General features: G+C 51.6%; 1 protein-coding gene across 1 annotated transcript in view; it reads left to right on the forward strand.

Moving 5' to 3' along the window:
• The window catches only part of LOC131089631 (hydrocephalus-inducing protein homolog), a 61149-nt gene that overhangs the window by 38375 nt on the left and 5552 nt on the right, over nt 1–17222 (forward strand). Inside the window, exons 36-57 of the mRNA XM_058034463.1 lie at nt 1116–1237; nt 1649–1777; nt 2082–2286; nt 2761–2884; nt 4585–5212; nt 5674–5832; nt 6262–6449; nt 6621–6803; nt 7044–7163; nt 8431–8590; nt 8696–8868; nt 9030–9228; nt 9916–10018; nt 10539–10638; nt 11105–11273; nt 11553–11791; nt 12121–12193; nt 12787–12991; nt 13996–14228; nt 14811–14962; nt 15891–16083; nt 16645–16747. Coding sequence (XP_057890446.1) covers nt 1116–1237; nt 1649–1777; nt 2082–2286; nt 2761–2884; nt 4585–5212; nt 5674–5832; nt 6262–6449; nt 6621–6803; nt 7044–7163; nt 8431–8590; nt 8696–8868; nt 9030–9228; nt 9916–10018; nt 10539–10638; nt 11105–11273; nt 11553–11791; nt 12121–12193; nt 12787–12991; nt 13996–14228; nt 14811–14962; nt 15891–16083; nt 16645–16747 — 3960 coding nt within the window. The remainder of the gene's footprint in view (nt 1–1115; nt 1238–1648; nt 1778–2081; nt 2287–2760; nt 2885–4584; nt 5213–5673; nt 5833–6261; nt 6450–6620; nt 6804–7043; nt 7164–8430; nt 8591–8695; nt 8869–9029; nt 9229–9915; nt 10019–10538; nt 10639–11104; nt 11274–11552; nt 11792–12120; nt 12194–12786; nt 12992–13995; nt 14229–14810; nt 14963–15890; nt 16084–16644; nt 16748–17222) is intronic.

Consider the following 17222-nt stretch of genomic DNA (forward strand, 5'->3'; position numbering starts at 1 on the left):
AGGGAACATGGGTGAAGTGCATCACTGGCTTGCCAAAATAATGAAATCAACTTTAAGGGCTCAGAAAAAGGTTCTTTTATAGCCCCCTTTGCTGCCTTTCTTGGCACATGTTCGTTTTTCTAGGGGTACCAACTGCCCAGGAAGTTTCATAAAAGTCTCCAGTCTCACATGGAGAACAGCCCGACGAGCTGTGTAACCTGGCAGTGGGCATAGGTAAATCTCTGGAGAAAAGAGCTCATCTAGGGCTGGTAAAGCATGCCTGTCTCTGTCCCAACTATTTTATATTTCCTCAAAGCTGAATTGAGCCTTCTTCTTATGGGCAGCAGGCAGAACTGCTGCCCACCTGAACAAGGAAAAAGCCTTCTGAAGTGGCTCATTGAGCACAGGAGGACTGACTATGCGTGTAACCTCGCAAACGAGAGGAAGGGAAGGACAGCCTCCCAGAGGAGTTTCCAATGAGAGACATGCTCCAGATGAGCTCTCTTCTCCAGAGAGTTACCTGTGGCCACTGTCAGGTTACACAGCTCGTTGGGCTGTTCTCCATGTGAGACTGGAGACTTTTGTGAAACTTCCTGGGCAGTTGGTGCCCTGAGCTCTGCAGGGTGAGGCCAGACCTGGCTCAGTGCAGGGGGAAGTTTTGCAGTGCTCAGTTTTGAACCTGGCTGGGTTGGGAGCTGGTGGAAGGAAGAAGAGTCTGGGTCCCAGCTGGGCTTTTCCCACAAGGAGGATTTAGCTTCAGTGGAGATGGGTGATGCAAGTGTGGCAGGGCTGCAGGTCTCCACATGGGAATGCAGGATTGGTGCAGTGTATGGAAACAATGCTCCTGGAGGACAAATCTCTGGCTTGATCTGCAGGGGAACTGCTGTGTGAGCAGCATCACCTGCATGCACAGTTGTTAGGAGGGACATAGTGCTGGCTTTAAAATCAAGTATGGGATGGTGTGCTTTACCATGCTGGTAAGAGAAGCAGGGAAGGAGCTGCTTCTGGGAAACAGTGCTGCCAGTGCCCAGCAGACTGGGAAAAGAGCCATGTTCCTTCCCAAGGCTGTGCCCATTGCAGTCAAAGGTGCCTGCTTGCTTTACAAAGCCCCTCTGAACCATCTGTTCCCTGTACAGATAAAAAATCTCAGACCAAGAATAAACGAGCCTCTGGGGAAAAAATCAAGAATGTCAAAGAAAAGACCCCTCCATCACAAAAGAAGGAGTCAGCCAGCAGACTTGGTAAACATGACATCAAGGTAAACATGATCTGCCCTGGTTGATGCCTGGGACCTTTGCATTGTCTTTGAGATGGGCAGGGGCCGCTTGCATTGGAGGCTCTGTGGGTCTATGTGCCATGACTTGGGCTGGGAATGTGCTCTGGCAGACAGCTCCACTGGCTCTCAGTGGTTTGCTGGCAAAGTGCAGTCCTGGCTAGTGTGGCTGCAGGCAGTGAGCAAAGTGCTGGGAGGCTGCACTGGGGCTTGCAAGCTTGGGTGTCTGCTGGCCAAGGCATGGGCCCTCCAGAACCGTCCCCTGGAGCCCCCAGCCTGCACTGCAGGGTTGTTCTAGTCTCCATTAGTGAGGAACCCCAGCTCCAAGCCCAGCAGTGGGAGTTGTTCAGGGCTTTCCACTGTGGTTTCTTTTCCTTACAATGGTTCCCATTGCAGTTCACAGTTTCCACTGCTCCTGCGCCCCAGCAGCTGAGCATCATCAGCAGTCGTGGGGAAGAGCTGAACTGCTTGAGCTGTGTGCTGCCCGAGGAGCTGCTGGTGGACATCCTCAGTGAGAGGCTGCAGGTGTGTGGGGTGGGGCAAAAGGAGACATTCCTGCTCTGGAGAGAAGGCACTGAGGTACGACTCAGAGAGGAGGAGGAGCAGCAGCAGCTCTGCACATGCTGCTCGAGGATCCTGGACTGTGTGCAGGGAACCCTGGGGGAAGCTGCAGCTGCCCTTAGTTGGCAGAGCCTAAGGACAGGTCCCAGCTGCTCTTAGCTACTGCACTTGGAACAAGGATAGCTGGTGCCCTGGGACATCTGGGATCACTGTCCAGCTGTGAGGCCCCTGCGTGCAATGGCTGACTTACTCTTCCCTTTATTCACAGCGTAAAGACTGCTCCAAGGGAGTGATCTTTGATGGCTTGGAGAGCCTCTTTGCAAGCAGCCTGGAATCTTCCCTACTCTGCGTACTCAAAGCTGTCAAGAATCGTTGTCATATCTTCATGGTAAACCTGCATGAGGATTATGATTCTTGGAAAGCCAGGGAGGAAGCTGAAAGAAAAAGGAAGGAAGCTGAAACCGAGAAGGAAGGTGAAATATCTCCATCCCTCTCAAATCTTTTCTCTCAAGCCCTCACCCTTATTTCTGTGTATCTGGCTTTGCAGCAGAGCTTGTAAGAAATGTTTTTATTAATCTTTCTGCCTTCTGCCTCAGTGTAACCAGCACTCATCTCAGAGTTGCAGGAGATCTGAGGTTTTAAGACTCACCTTAATCTCTAACGTTAAAGCTTGGGCACAAGTGCCAGCTGCTGTAGCTGAGTGACAAACAACTGTCCTCAGCCTTGGTGCACTTAAGCCAGGCAAAGCACAGGACCTCACTTCTCGGCCATAGCTTGGGAGATTGAATTCTGGAGCAGGGATATAAGCTCCCCAATATCTCCTGGGATGATAGGCTGCATCAGGAAAAGCTGTGAATCCTTGCAGCTGCCCCAGAGCACCCAGCTCTGCTTGCAGTCACTCATGGTTTCTCCTCTGGTTTGTGCTAAAGAAATGCAGCGGGAAAAAGCTCTGCAGAGGAAAGCAGAACATATCTTGCAAATAGATGAGGATGAGTATGATGCTCTCCCTAAGGAGAAGAAAGCAGAAGTGGATAAAATAATCCTGGAAAGGAAGCGCATACGGAGGAAAAAGTGAGTAAGCCTTCCATGGGTTACTGCTCTTCCATGGGTTATCGTCCCTGGAGGGCTTCCCTGCTCCAAGGACTCTGAGCTCAGAGGTGCTGCAGAGCAAAGGCCAGAAGCAGCACAGGGATGGCCACTCTGAGCTCCCTGGCTCCCAAGAGAGGAAGGACCTTCTTCTGTTGAGACAGAAGATCTTCTTCTCTATTTGGTTGGTGAGCCCTCCTGCCTTAGATGCTGCCTGCAGGGAGCTGGGCTCTGGGCTTGCCTTGGCACTGCCTCTAGAGGTGCCTTTAGGTCCATGGTGTTGAGTTGCACCTTCTTCATCATGTCCCTTCACCAGAACAGTGGGATTGTGGTATGGGCAGGTGTGGGGCACAGAGCAAACCTTGCTTTGGGTCCTGGTCCTGCCACAGCATTGCCAGTCCTTGCAATGCTGATCTGCCAGGGTTCTCCTTATGGTGGGACAGCACGCATGAAAGCTCATGTCCTTTAGGCTCCCCTTCAGCTGCAGCAGTAGGCAAGCCCAGGAGAAGCTCTGCTCCAGCAAGGCAGCGCAGGTCAGGACACATAGGCAAAGTGTGGAGATGGGAGTGTGTGGTGGTTTGACCGGAAATAGGATTTCTGGGATGCTGTGGTCACCAATAGGTGCTCAGATTCTAATATTGGTGCCTGATGTGGCCATTGGGACATTGGATCCGCCTCTGAGAACACAGGGTTAAAAGCAGGGCTCCCCCCTGGAAGGTTCTCTTTGGATTTCAGGCGGGAGAGAGTTTGATCTCTCCCCCAGCCCAGCTGCTGGCTGTGCAGGGAAGGGGAAGGCCATGCGGCCTGGGAGAGGTGGGCCTGACCCTGAGGGGCCCAAGGGTGGAAACATCGAAGAACTACTGAGAGGTATTCCTCTCCACACACTTCTGGGAGACAGAGAGAGAAACAGAGCCGTGCCTGAGAGTTTCCCTGAAACTTGATAAACACGTGTGGCAGCATGGCTTAGAAGGAGGAAAGGCAGGCGAGGAGCCAGTGATGTGTCCAGCTGCTTGTGGGAGCTTTTAACCCCTTTGTGGACAATGAAAACTTTACAGAACATTAACCCTTCCTAGAAGAGTGATGAAGGTCTGGGCTGAGAGAGAGATGTTGGAAGAATGGAGATGATGTAGTGGCATTTTTTGATGGACTCTTTTTTTTGCATAGCCATGGACTGTTTCCTTGTGATACAGAGACTGCTTCCAGGGGGGGCAATGCCTCAGAACCAGGAGGTTCAGTGTGGGTACCCCTCGGCACCAGAAGGTGCAAAAAACTTGGGGGGGACAGATGTCCCAAAGGAGAGACTGTGCCGTTTTTGGAATGAGAAAAGGCATCCTTGAAAGAAAACCCCAGAAGCAGCTCTGGTCCATGCGCAGTGGTGAGAGCACTGGGCATGGAAGATGTCATGATGGCAAAGGGTCTCTGGGCGGTGCCATGTGTGACAAGAAGTCCATGGCACAAAGAAGGACTCCTTCTCCTTTTGATGAACTGAGGATTGAGTATTCTAAAGGGTGGTGCCGGACCAAGAGTTGGTGATTTGGGGGAAAGTATCGTATTGGAATTTGGTGGGGGGACGAGGAAAATGTTGGCATCAGGGTCAAGGAATGAAGTGCAGGGCCAGCCAGGACTGGTGAGCTCAAGTTTCTGGTGGTGACTCTCAGCAATGTTTTCTGTTTTGTTTGCTGAAGGGAGCTGAAGCAGCTGGCTCAAAAGCTTCAGGAGGAGGCAAAAGCCTTAGAGAGGCAGAAGGAGGAAAAGAAGGGTGTCTCCGTGCAGAAGCAATCTCCAAAACCAGCGAAGGAGGAAACCAGATCACCCGAGGGGAAGGAAGCCCCAGAGAAGGGGGAAACCAAAGCCCCTGAGACCGGAGAAACCAAAGCCCCAGAGAAATGGGAAACCAAAGCTGCAGGGATGGGGGAAACTGAAATCCCAGAGGACCCAGCTGAGATGGAGAACTTGATCCTGAGGTTTCAGATTTATGATTCATCGCAGCAGAATGTTGCACAGGTTTTCTCCTGCTGGGACAGGTTTCAGGGTACCGTGCAGTTACCTGTGATCCAAAAGGGAAAGTCTCCAGCTGAAAACAAAGGTCAGAAGACCAATAAGCCTCAGGAGAAGGTGGAGAAGAAGCCTGAACAAAAAAGTGGAGACCAAAGAAGTCTTCAGTCATCTCAGCTGGGGACGCGAAGCGAAGCTGCCGAAGGAGCAGTCAGAGACGAGCACATTGGGGTGCCGTGCCTGGACATTGAGGTCTCAGATCCAAAGGCCATGATTGGGCAGATCCTGAGGGATGGGAAGCTGCCAAAGGAAGACCAGGTAAAACCCTGCAAAGCTCAGATCTTGAGCTTGCTGTGGTCTTGGGCCCTGGAGCATTGTGTTCCCCCAGGTGATAATGGCACAGAGCCACGTCCAGGTCCCTGATGGTATTCCACAAAGACTATCATCTGTGTGGATGGGGAGGTTGTCACCATCCCTCAGATGGGCAGGAAGTGGGAGTGCTCTGTGTACAAGTATCCCATCTGTTCAGAGTTTCCCATCCCGGAAATCATAAACCCTCCCAGGACATGGCCATTGTTTTCTTCAGCTGAATCACTCTCCCAGTCCTGCTTGTAGCTCTTGTGTCTGCTCTGGAGCCTGCTCACCCCACTGGGCATAACAAAGCACTCGTATTTCATGTAAATTAAAAACCCCATTGCCAAAAGCTCAGTGCCTTCAAAGAAGGAGTTGTGAGGATGAAGGTGGCAGAAGTATAAACAGGATTTTCTCTTCTGTTTTAGCTGCTGAAACATCTGGGACTGCATCCTGATGGCCCCCCCCTTCCCCCTGCTGCTGTGCTCTCCATAGTCGAGTACCCGGAGGAGAGGCTGGGCTCTGCAGAGCGTGTGGAGCCCTTCAGCATTGTGGCACCAGAAGGTGCTGCTATAGAAGAGGATCTGGTGGGTGCTCCAGTGGTGCTGGCACTGAAGGTGCCACGGCAGGGACAGGCTAGACGGGGACAGGCGGGACAGGTTGAATGGAAAGGGAGCATTGTGGAGAGGCAGTGAAGATGTGATGGGGTCCCATATCTGCAGGTCTCCTTTCTGTCAGGGATGGGACAAAAGAGACAGTTCTGCTGGAGACAGAACAGTTCTGTAAGACAAGAGGGGGAAAAAGCACTTAAAACCATGAACTTCCTTTGAGGAGAGGGTCCTGAGTGAGCAGGGGTGTCCTAGGCAAAACAAACACCAATAAAGGAGACCAAGTCCATGGGCAGGTGGACTTATTTATTTTTTCTCTCTTCCATTGGTGAACAAACCCCCCTTTTGCTTTCCAGGATGGGGATGTCTCAAGGCTCACTTCTGTCTCCCTCTTCTCTCTCCCCTTAGCCCAAGGCCCCAGATGTGAAGGGCAGTTCTTCCAAGGGCCATCCAAAGACAGGTAAAGCAACCAGCAGAGACAGCTCTGCAAAGGAGAAGCATATCTCCACACAGAGAGCAGAAAGTCCCCGGGATTCCTCTGCAACAGGATCCAAAAGTACAGTGGGAAGTGCCTCAGTCCCCACAGAATTCCTCAGGTGAGCTGCACGGGAGGAGGCGATGCCTCTGCTTCTTGGTCCTCTTGCCAAACAAGGTGCATCGTCCCCAGCTCCACAGTGACCCCGTGCCAGTGCTGGGGGATGGCAAGCGCACCCTCCTTGTTCTGTTGGCTCCTCAGCAATGTCTGAAGCCTCCTCTTAAATTGCCAGGCTGAAACGGTACCGGTGGATAGTGCCTGCCCACGGTGAGGTGGAACTGAAGGTCAACTTCTCCGCCAAAAAGCCAGGGAGGTTTGAGCAGACACTGAGGTTTGAGCTCGTGCAGTCAAAGCGCCTGTACGAGCTGCCCTGCTGTGGCACCGGCCTGTACCCCAGCATCTGCCAGAACCCACGGTAAGGCTGGGCCCCGGCAGCCTCCCACAGCACAGCTGCCCCTGAACTCACAGCCAGGCTGCCCCTTGGGGCTTCTGGCCTGGGCAGATGGTGCTGCCTGAGGCTGCCCAGCCCCTCTTCCTGTGCTGGGAGCTGGGAAGGCAGATGGTACCTCAGCCACCAGGAAGGGTTATGGCTTTCTGACTGCATTTCCTGCTTGGAGCATCTCATAGCTCCTCCTTCCCCACTTTCTCTGCCCAGGGTGGTGTTTCCACAGTGCAGGAAAACCATGAAGGAAGACGAAGTCATCTTCAAGGAATACGTTGAGAGCACAAAGCAATTCCACTTTGGACCGCTGCTGTGTGGGAAATCAAGAGAGTGGTATGTGCTCCCTGCCGGGCCTTGTACTTTTCTGGACATGCCTGGAGAGACATGCTGGCCTGGTGGCACAATCCCAACAGAGTCCTGGGTTTGAAGCACCAAAGACACGTGGGTTTGAAGACACATGGGTTTGAAGGACCACAGATGTGTGAACTTGAGCAGATAAGAGGCAAATGAGCCTTGGAGGAGCTGCTCTGCCTACCCAGTGGGTGCCTTGGTGGCTGCCTTGGTGGCCAGAGCCAAAGGTGACTTGGGGGGCAACTTTTGTGTCCCCTCCCACATGTCAGCTTCAACCCATAGGAAATGCACTTTATGGTGGTTTTTGAAGTGCTTTGAGCTCTGCAGGTAGCCTGATCTAGCAAATATTCTGTAGATGGTTTTGTAAACCTTTCATTAATCTCTAATTATTAATAAGATTTTATGGTTGACTTGCCAATAGGTGTCGAGGGGAACACACAGCAGGAATTACATTTTCCTGCAATGACATTGCGTGCTCACTGCTGGATAAAATCTGCATAAACACACTGTCATTGAAGCTATTGTGTACTTCTACTTTTACTGTCACTTAAAAAAAAAAAATTTAACTTTAAGTTCTTATTTCCATGGGAGCTCTGGAGGGCTAGGTCTCTTTTGACAGCCCAAGAAAATGAAACTGAAATACCTACAATCTTTTGCTAGGTTGATGGATGGTCTGGGATCTCTCTTTGCCTCTTTAACCCTTTCTCCAAATTCCTCTCTCTAACTTTCACTCCAAAGTCATTTCCACACCTGAGAGAAGAATCATTTGTTATCTTTTTGCATTCCTCTTAGGAATTGATGCCTTATGTTTCTTTCTCAGACTCTGAGCTAACCCATGAAATCCAAAGTACTTTCATGACTTTTATGAAAGAGATTAGCTGAACTCCTGTTCCAAAAGCCTTTCCTTATACCCTGCAGGGAAGGCATCCCAAGAAAGAGGGGGGAAAAACCCATGTGTCTGGTGTGCTGTTATTTTTCTAGGCACCCTTGAAATGACGTTGTGTTAAAAACTCTTGAAGTGGCCTGAGCATGATCAGGCTTCTGGGCTGGAGGCACCAAGTCCAGGGGAAGGCATCAGAGTAAGGCAGGGATGAGCACACGCCCATGCCCCTGACTGGGATCCATTTCCCTCACTTGTCTGTTAGAGCAGGGTCCCCCAGCACCACTTCCTCGGGGGCACACGGTGCTCTCCTCAGTGTGTGGCAAAGGCAACAGTCTCCTCTGCAGCCTTTTCCCCTTTTGTGGACAGGTACAAGGCCCTGAACTGTCCTGGCAACTCACAGCATATAACCATCCTCAACAACTCCCCTATGGACATAGAGGTCCACTTCTCCTTTGAGAATGATGGGGAAGCAGAGACATTCCTTCTGGACCCTCCCAGCCTAACCCTGAAACCAAAGGAGAAGCAGGTAGGAGAAGGGCAGGTAGAGCAGGCACTGTAGAAGTGCCCAGGGGCTGCTCCTCCTGCTCACACTCAGAGCTCCTTTAATTTCTTCCTGTGGGGCCGTGTCCAGGAGCTGACCATTTGGGCATACCCCACTTCCCTTGGCTTCCTGGAAGACAAGCTCATCTGCAGCATTGAGAAGAACCCAGAGCCAGTGGTCTTCAGCCTGTGCTGCTATGGGGTGCATGTGAAGCTGGAGATCAGCCCCCCAGAGCTCTCTTTTGACAAGCTGCTTCTGCACAGGTCAGTGATCCCACAAGCACTCCAAGACTTGTGACAAAGAGAAAACGTTTGACTCTGGTTTCTGGGGCATGGATGGAGCTGCTCCAAGTTGCATTCAGTGGCGAGGCTGGTGTGACCATCCAGCAGCTGATGCCAAGTGCCTTCCCTTCCTCTCTCTGCAGGACTGACAGCAGGACCTTGGTCCTGAAAAACAACAGCCTGCTGCCCATGGCCTGGCAGCTCAATGGGCTGGATTACCTTGCTGAGAACTTCTCCTTGTCACAAGATAATGGCATCCTTGATCCCTCCTCAGAGTTGGAAGTGACAGTGCATTTCAAGGCTGAGCAGATTGGCATAATTGAGAAGATCCTCCGACTAGAGGTGAGAGGAACTGTGCTCTGCCTGGCAGAGCAGGGCACAGTGAGCAGCCGTGTGCTCCTAGGGACAGAGTCACGAAGAGCTGCACCTGCCAGACACGAGGGTGCTGTGACCCCAACTTGTGCCTCTGCACAGCATTTGTCAGAACATGCAGTGCATCCACATCCCCCCAGATAAGCAGACACTGCATCCTGAGCCTGTAGCACAACCACCCTGTCCCTGTGAATGGCCGAAGGCTGTTGTCTGGTTGTACAGACTGTAGCATGATCTCTACGTTCCTCCTGGGCTTTGTCTGAAGCCCTTGCATAGTGCAACAAACTCTCCCCCTGGGATTTTGTTCCCCATGGTTTAGGGGCTGCATTTCAGACAGGGTGCTAGGTGATTGGAGAGGGTTATCAATGCCACCTGCTCTGAGACACCTCACACTTTTTGTGGTTGTTCTTACACCCCTGTGCCTCTCAAGGAGGCTTTAGCAGCAGCATTCCCTGCTGCAGGAGTGCAGAGTTGGGCTGATAGGGTTTTTTACTGCAGCAGAATCTCACTGGGGCAGCCCCTGAGAGGAACAGGTTAGCCAAGCTTGGGAGCCCACCAATGCTTGTGAAGCCAGGGAGGACATAGGGGAAGCCACCAGCAGAGACAAGGACTTTTCAAAAGAATAATCTGAACAGTGTTTGGTTCTTGCTGCCTCAGGTTTCAGATGCAGAAAACATCTTGGGGATTGTCCACACTGAAAACATCAAAATCTCTGCAGAGGTCTATGAAGTTTCTCTGACCATTGACTTCATACCTGAAGGTCAGTGGATGCCTCCCAAACAAAGCAGTCCAGGTGCACTGCATTACCTTGGGAGGTGGGCAGCCAAAGCACTGGGATGGGATGGGATGGGATGGAATACAAGGATGGCATGGATACATAAAGCATGTACCCTGCAACCTGCATGAAATAAAGGGCTCTGACAGCCTTAAGTCTCTCCCCTCTGAACTTTGAAGTGTGCAGCTTCATGTGCAGATTGGATTTTGGGGCTTTGAAACAACAGTGACATGAACAGGCAGTTGGCAATGCCCACGGGCGTGGCACAGCAAATAAAGTAATTGGGTTTGTGCTTGGGAGCGAGGAAATGGAAGGCAAGCTCTTTAGCTACTAAGCCTGCAGATATTTTAAGTGTGAAGAGAAAGGGCAGCTGGAAAACACTTTCAGGAACAGAAACTTGCTGGAAGGGGGTTTGCACCAAGACCTCCATGTAGCTTGTGGCCTGTTGTATTCTGCAGCAGCTCACAAATACCGTGTTTGACCTCACTCTGTGGGTTTTCTGCAGGTCCAGAAGGAAACTTGGAATTTGGAACCATTAATGTCATGGATAACGTGAAGAAAGTCCTAAGTTTAAACAACAAAGGGGTATACAACATTGAGTACAGGTGAGTCCTGCAGCCTGGTAGTGAGCATTTCCCAGGCCTGCATGCTCTGTCAATGGCTCGAACCATTTCCGTGCTGGCTACCTCATGGTAAATACAAAACCTGGACTCTAATCTCCATTATTCTACCAGAGAATCCAGCCACAAACCAGCAGTTCTTCACAGCTCAGCAGGAACCCAAAGGAGAGCCCCAGAAATTTCAGCCACTGAAATGCTGAGATTCATTGCCTTTCTTTGATGGTCACCTCCTTTCCCTTTCTGAGACTCTGTAAGGAAGGGAATGAAAAATGTTGGTGTCAAGGTTTCTTGCAGTAACCTCATGATTGTCTGCACTCTCTGTCAAGATCCAAGATTCCCTGAGCAGAGCTGGATTCTCCCTTTTTTTTCTGGTCCTACGCAAAGTCCTGGCTGTGCTGGTGGCACCTGTACTTTTAACTGAGAGATCTCCATTCCTTCCCTTTCTCCCCAGGTTCATGCTGAAGGGTGCAGGTCCCAGGATGCGAGACGCGGCATCCCACTTCACTGTTGCGCCTCAGTCGGGCGTGCTGATTGCCTCCCAGCCTGCTGTGAATGTTGAGATGCTCTTCCACCCCACCAGTGAAATGCTCCTCAAGAACAGACCCATCCTGTACTGCCAGGTGAGCTGCCTGGGCCAGGCTGTGTTATCACACGGTGCTTTGGGAGTATAACAGGATAGATGTCTAATGGAAGGAGGCCTTTAACTGGAGAATCCTCTCTCCTACATGCACAAAGTCTTTCAACACCATTTGGGAGGCTTCCTAAGTGGAGCTGAGAATGTGACTCTGGAGGAGGTGCTTAAACAGGGAGGGGTAAACTGGAGGCTGGGGAGGGAGCCTGGGGACTGGGGTAGAGGCTGGCCTCTTTGCATTGTTTACCTGCCCTTCCTGTGGACACAGGTGACAGATGCCAGATTAGGTCGAGGAGGCCCGGTTGTGGCTGACATCCCACTGAAGGTGTCGGCCAAAGCCGTGTACAGCAAGTACAGCATTGAGCCTGCCTCACCCATCAACTTTGGAGCCATGATCAAGGGCACCAAGAAGAGCCAGATTGTGGTGCTGGAGAACAAAGGCATGCTCCACTTCAAATTCTGCATCCGCCAACCACCCGAGGATGCATCTGCATCAGAAAGGAAAAGGTACGAGCAGCCCTGACCACCCTTCCTGTCTGAGGAGGCACCACCCCACGGCTGGGATGTGGCAGGCAGCCAGGGGACCTGGGCTGTTGTGCATTTGCATGCCTGGCTTGAGGAGAGGCAGCAAAAAAAGGCCTGGGTGTCCACATGTGTAGTATGAAGCTGGTGATAGAGCTGCTCAGTCCAGCAGGTGCTCTCAATGGGTGCTGCTGGCTGCTCTCTGGGAGCCAGCAGGAGCACAAGGCTTTCCTCTGTGAGCAGGAAGGCCAGCTTTGGCCTCAGAGAAAGGCAGGGGAACTCAGATGACAGATACCTCTGCTTTCTCCTCTCAGCTCAAAGGAAGGGGAATCTGCTCCATTGGCTGCTAGGCTCTCACCAGCAAGGAAATCGAGCTCCTTCACACAGGTGGGTGACTCCTGCTGCCCAGCAGTGCTGCTGCAGGGGATGTGACAAGATGCTGCTGTGCCCAGGCTGGGGGTCACTGCAAGACCAGTATCTGCTCAGTCCCACTGACAGTCCTGTAGTCTGGCTCTGACCTGGAGTTGTGGGGTCAACAGAGGGGAGCAGGTCCTGTGTTTGGTAGCTGCAAGCCAGCATAGATCTGTGAACACCTCAGAAGCAAAAACATCCCCCACTGAATTCCCAGTCCACAGAGCTCAGACATTGCTTTTTCTTCTTTGCAGTCCCCTACCTCTCTCCCATCATTTCTCAGAGGTATTTCTGCTCTCCTCTGTTACCTCTGGAGATTGAAGGAACACAGCTACCACCTTAATTCTTTACATTTAAATTCCTTTCTCTCTGCCCCCTGGGACAGATTTGTAGCTCTTCTTGGCTTGTTGCTCCCAGCCTGGGGCTGCCATTGGGCCATGAAGTCATCCTTCCCTGCCCTGGGACTGGCTGCTTGGGCCCAGCTGGAGGCCAAGGCAGAACATACTCTTTGGTGGGGTGCTCAAAGCACAGCTATCAGCCATCAACCTCTCCTGGAACTTTTTCTGCAGAGTCACCTCAATCTTGGCATGTTCACGGTGTCCCCCTGCTCCGGCTCCATCGGTCCGTGGGGCCAGCAGAAGATCACAGTGGACTGCTTCGCAGGGCAGGAGGGGAAATGTGAGGAGCAGCTCTACATTGACATCCCGGGCAGAGACCCCAAGGAGAATCCCCTGGGCATTCCCTTCACCCTGATTGCCGAGTCCTGCCTCCCAGGTACCTGCTGGCCACAGTGCCCTTGGTCACACCTGCTGCTGAGCAGCACCTCAGTGCCACAGTGCCGGATTATTCCAACCAGCTCCCGGCACCGAGGGCACGGGTGGGCTGCCCCCAGAAAGCTGCCCAATCCGGGCTGCAGCTGCAGGGCACGGCCGCTCTACGGCTGCTGTGGACTGCAGACTGTGCCAGGGTAGGGACAAGGATCAGGGAGAGGCCCTCTGTATGGTTCCCAAAGAAGTTGACTCCCGGAGGTTCAGTGACAGAAAGGGCAAACTCAAATGCGTACATCAGATGATAAGGGGGAGGAGGTCTCAGGGGAGGATACAATCTTAGACCAATAGGGAGAAATTTGGGTTGGAACACAAGGTGTTTAAACCAATAAAGGACTGCAGGGGAGGAGAATAATTTAAACAAATCAGTGGGGTTTCAAAGGATGCAAGATTGATAGGGAAGTGTCTAGAGAAAGAGGCAGGCTTGGGGAGGGATAGACATTCAATAGGAGGAGGAAGAGGGAACAGAGGGGCAGATCTTTGGAGAGATGGGCAGCCTGGGCAAACCCAATAACACAGGGCAGAAAGGAACAATCCATCAAGAATAAAATATGCTATGACAGTACAAATTAAGATTACAAAACTGACTGCTAGAAATGCATTACAATTAAAAAACACAATGCTACACCTCAACTTGCTGCTTGGATAGAGAGGCATGCTAGCCCTGGTGTCCCAGCTTAAAATCCTCAGAGGTTCCAGCCCTCTTCAAGTCCACCAGTGGACTCATCCCTCCCAGGCTGAGAGGGATGCATGGAAGGATAAAAGGAAAGCAATGCCCTCTAAGACTGAGGTGGACTGAGCTCCATCCTCACAGCCAGTTCTCCCAGCCAAGGCTGGGTTTAGCAGTCACCCAGGCAGAAAGGGCTTATCAAGCCTTCTGAGAGGCCAGCAGGGTCCAGATAAACTCATCAGGGAGGCTTCTCCATGCTCATGCCTCTGGTGTGTCCCCAGGACTTGCTGAGGATGTGCTGTTAATCTTCGAGGAGTACCCGATCTGCAGCAGCACCGACCTCGACCGCAAGATGCAGTCGGTGAAAGGCACGGGCCTGTTCGTCAGAGATGAGAACAGGTTCATCTTCAACAAGGTTCTGGTTGGCCAAGAGACAGAAGCTCATTTCAGTATCTACAGTGCAAGCAGCCTGCCGTGTGATGTGGTCCTCTCCATCAAACCCCTGCCTGGAGAGGTAAGAGCAGGAGGCCAAGGTGGTGGTTGCCCTCTAAGGGCTGGGTGAGAGCCTCTTTTGTTCTCCAGGTGCATTGCTTCCTGTGGCCCAGACTAGTCTTGATCAGTGCAGGTCAAACTGCAGGGGAGAGCAGCAGAGCCAGGGAACAGTTGTGTGGAATTCTGCATGTCTCGGGCAAGGTTTTGGCTCACACCTCTGGGTCTTCAGAGGGAGAAGTGAATCCTGAACCTCTCCTGGAAGCACACGCAGAGAGGGGCTCTTATGAGCTGACATGCCAGGGCTCAAAGCAGAGCATTTCCTCAGCTCCCTGGCTTTTCCTTCTCTTTGAAGGCCAGTTCTGGGTTAGTTGCAGGATCGTCCATGCAGTGCCCATCTCCCATATAGGCTGGGGAGGCTTCCTGCACTCCAAACACACAATGCTTTAGCACAAGGTCAGCATTCCCTGGGAGGACGGGAGCCTGCCCAGGGAAGGAGGAAGGAAGACACAATGTCTGGGGCTGTTCTCAGTAATGCATTTATGTATAAAACTGTGTCATCTTGAAAGGTGTTTTCTCCTAACACTGCTCTCTGGATTCCCCCAAGGAACAAATCCCTATCAACAACGTTTTCAAGCTGGATCCAGTCAAGATGTCCGTTCCTGGCTCATCCTATGCTGTTGCTACAGTGACCTTCACCCCGCCAGATGACCAGAACTACAACTGCACCTTCAAGGCTTCCCTTGTCATCCCCAAAGGGTAACTGACCCTGTGAAATATTCGGGAGGCCTCACTGATAGCTCCCTCTCCCCTGGAAAGCCACAGACCTCTTGTTAGCTCTAATGCTTTCAGTAGCCTCAGGCAGAGTACTTGGCTTGAGATGATCTGGGAGGCAGTAACTCTTAGAGCAGAAAAATGAGGCTGATGGTTTAGCCTGTATGAGGAACTAAGAAGACAGGCAAATATTAGGTAGCCAACTGGAAGTTACTGAGATGTGCTGCAGCTGAGCTGGGGCTTCCAAGGACAAAGGCTTGGATGAAGCAGTTTCTGTACCAGCAAGTCAGCAGTTACAGTTTCCTTTTGTTTCTGTAAAATTAGGTGATCCTCTGTGATTCCCTGGCGCTCATTAAGCTGTTTTATGTGAGTGATTGGAGCTGGTATGAAAGAGGAGTCTGGTTCCTCTGCTCTGGGACCTGTGTACTGGGGCTTTGGCTGCTCTTCCTCAACCCTTTAGTGGCTGAATTGGAACAAGAGAAGTCTAATTGCTAATAAGCAATTGCTTTTTTACTGTTCATGGAAATGATCTTTACTGATGGTGATGATGATGTGTTTTTGCCTTCTTGCTTTTGTACTGCTTTCATGCTGTGCTTTTGCTTGTTGCATAAGTTCATCTCAGTGCAGCCAGGGGATTTGCCATATCTCATCTGGTGCCTCATTATTTACCTGCTGTACTGCATGATTCAATTAAATGAAATTATTTTTAACTGTTATTGTGGAAGGCTCTGGCTCTTTGGAGCAGATTCCTCTTGTGAATGGCCCTGAATGGATTGGGAAGAGGCTGGTGGGGGGCCGTGTTGTGGGGTACAGGAGCACCAGGCAGGGAAAACGCTGTGGCCCTTGCTGCTTTGCCTGCCTAGTGAGAAATGCGTCAGTGCCAGCTGAAATTGTTTCTGTGCCTCTCCTGCAGCCCTGTGAAAATTAAACCCCAAACCGTGACCTTCACCATCAGTGGGAAGGCGCACGAGGCGCAGCTGACGGTCGTGTGCCCCAGCGCTCGCAGCAAGAGGGGAGCGGCCGTGCTGCGCTTCAAGAGGCGCCGCGTGGGGACATCCCAGAAGCTGCCCCTGGTCGTCCGCAACGATGGCATCATACCTCTCAAGGTGGGGAGGACCTGCTCAAGGAATGGTCTGGTGTGGGAACGAGCACTTGTGGCACAGGGGAAGGGTCCCAGAAAACACGGCAGACCTGGGAAGAGGTGTCAGAAATTCTTTTGAAGCAAGTGACTGACATCTGTTCTCCAAGAAGGGAATTCTTGGAAATTTTCCATCCAGTCTTTCTTCTTTCAGTTGAACACAAGAAAGGTGGTGGAGTATTTTCCCCCCATCTCTCAGGTCACCTTTTGTTCTCATGGACATGTGTGATTTTCCAGTTCCATTACATTGTATTTGATCCCAGTTTGCTACATTTGAAGTAGACTTAGATGTGGTTTAATTACATTCTGCTCATTACTTTCTGTCCTGTTTGATTCTGTGTCAGTTCTACCCAGATGCCTCTGAACGCCCTTTTTTCTTGTCTGGTTTGACTTCACTTTTGTGCTAAGTGCTGTTAGTAGTGGGAGAGGTGCTGGGCTGCCATGTGGGACCAGCAGCACTGTGGTGTCAGTCCCTGTGCCACCCTGTACTCACACCAGCATCATTGTGCTCTGGTTTCCCTTTTCTCAGTTTATGTTATGCCTGGAGCACGAGTATGGAGCATTCTTCTTGAAGGGCAGGGCCTCCACACTCGAAGTATTCCGCACTGAAGATGAGGACTCCATCATAAATGGTAAATTCATTACCCATGAAATGTGATCATGCAAAGAGGGAAAACTCAGCCTGCTCTTGGCTTCTCCAAGCAGCAGCCAGATGTTAGGCACAGTTTTGTTCCTTGGGCTCTCTGTCCCCCAAGCTTTTCTTGGGGCCTTTTTGCAGGGTTTCCTCCTAGCAAGTTGTAGGAAGTTCTTCTGTTCTAGACATGGGGCGTTGAGTTGTGGGGGACTGTCGCTACCACAGTGGACCCTCTGAGGTATTTGCTGCATGTAGGAAGGTACCAACCTGAACAGACACAGCCCTTGAGCACACAGCCAGCAGAAGCCAAAAGTACTCTTTGGCTCAGCTTTGCATATGGCTGGAGCTGGCTGGAAGCAGATGGAATGAGGGCTGGGCATCAGCCTGAGGTTAAGCTGCTTAAGTGGTGATGTGTCTGGAGGTGGCATAGGCACAAGGTGTCTTGTGAACATAGGAAGAAGGTCTGGAACTAC

This window comes from Melospiza georgiana, chromosome 14 (genome assembly GCF_028018845.1).
Source record: "Melospiza georgiana isolate bMelGeo1 chromosome 14, bMelGeo1.pri, whole genome shotgun sequence".
NCBI classification, from domain to species: Eukaryota; Metazoa; Chordata; class Aves; order Passeriformes; family Passerellidae; genus Melospiza; species Melospiza georgiana.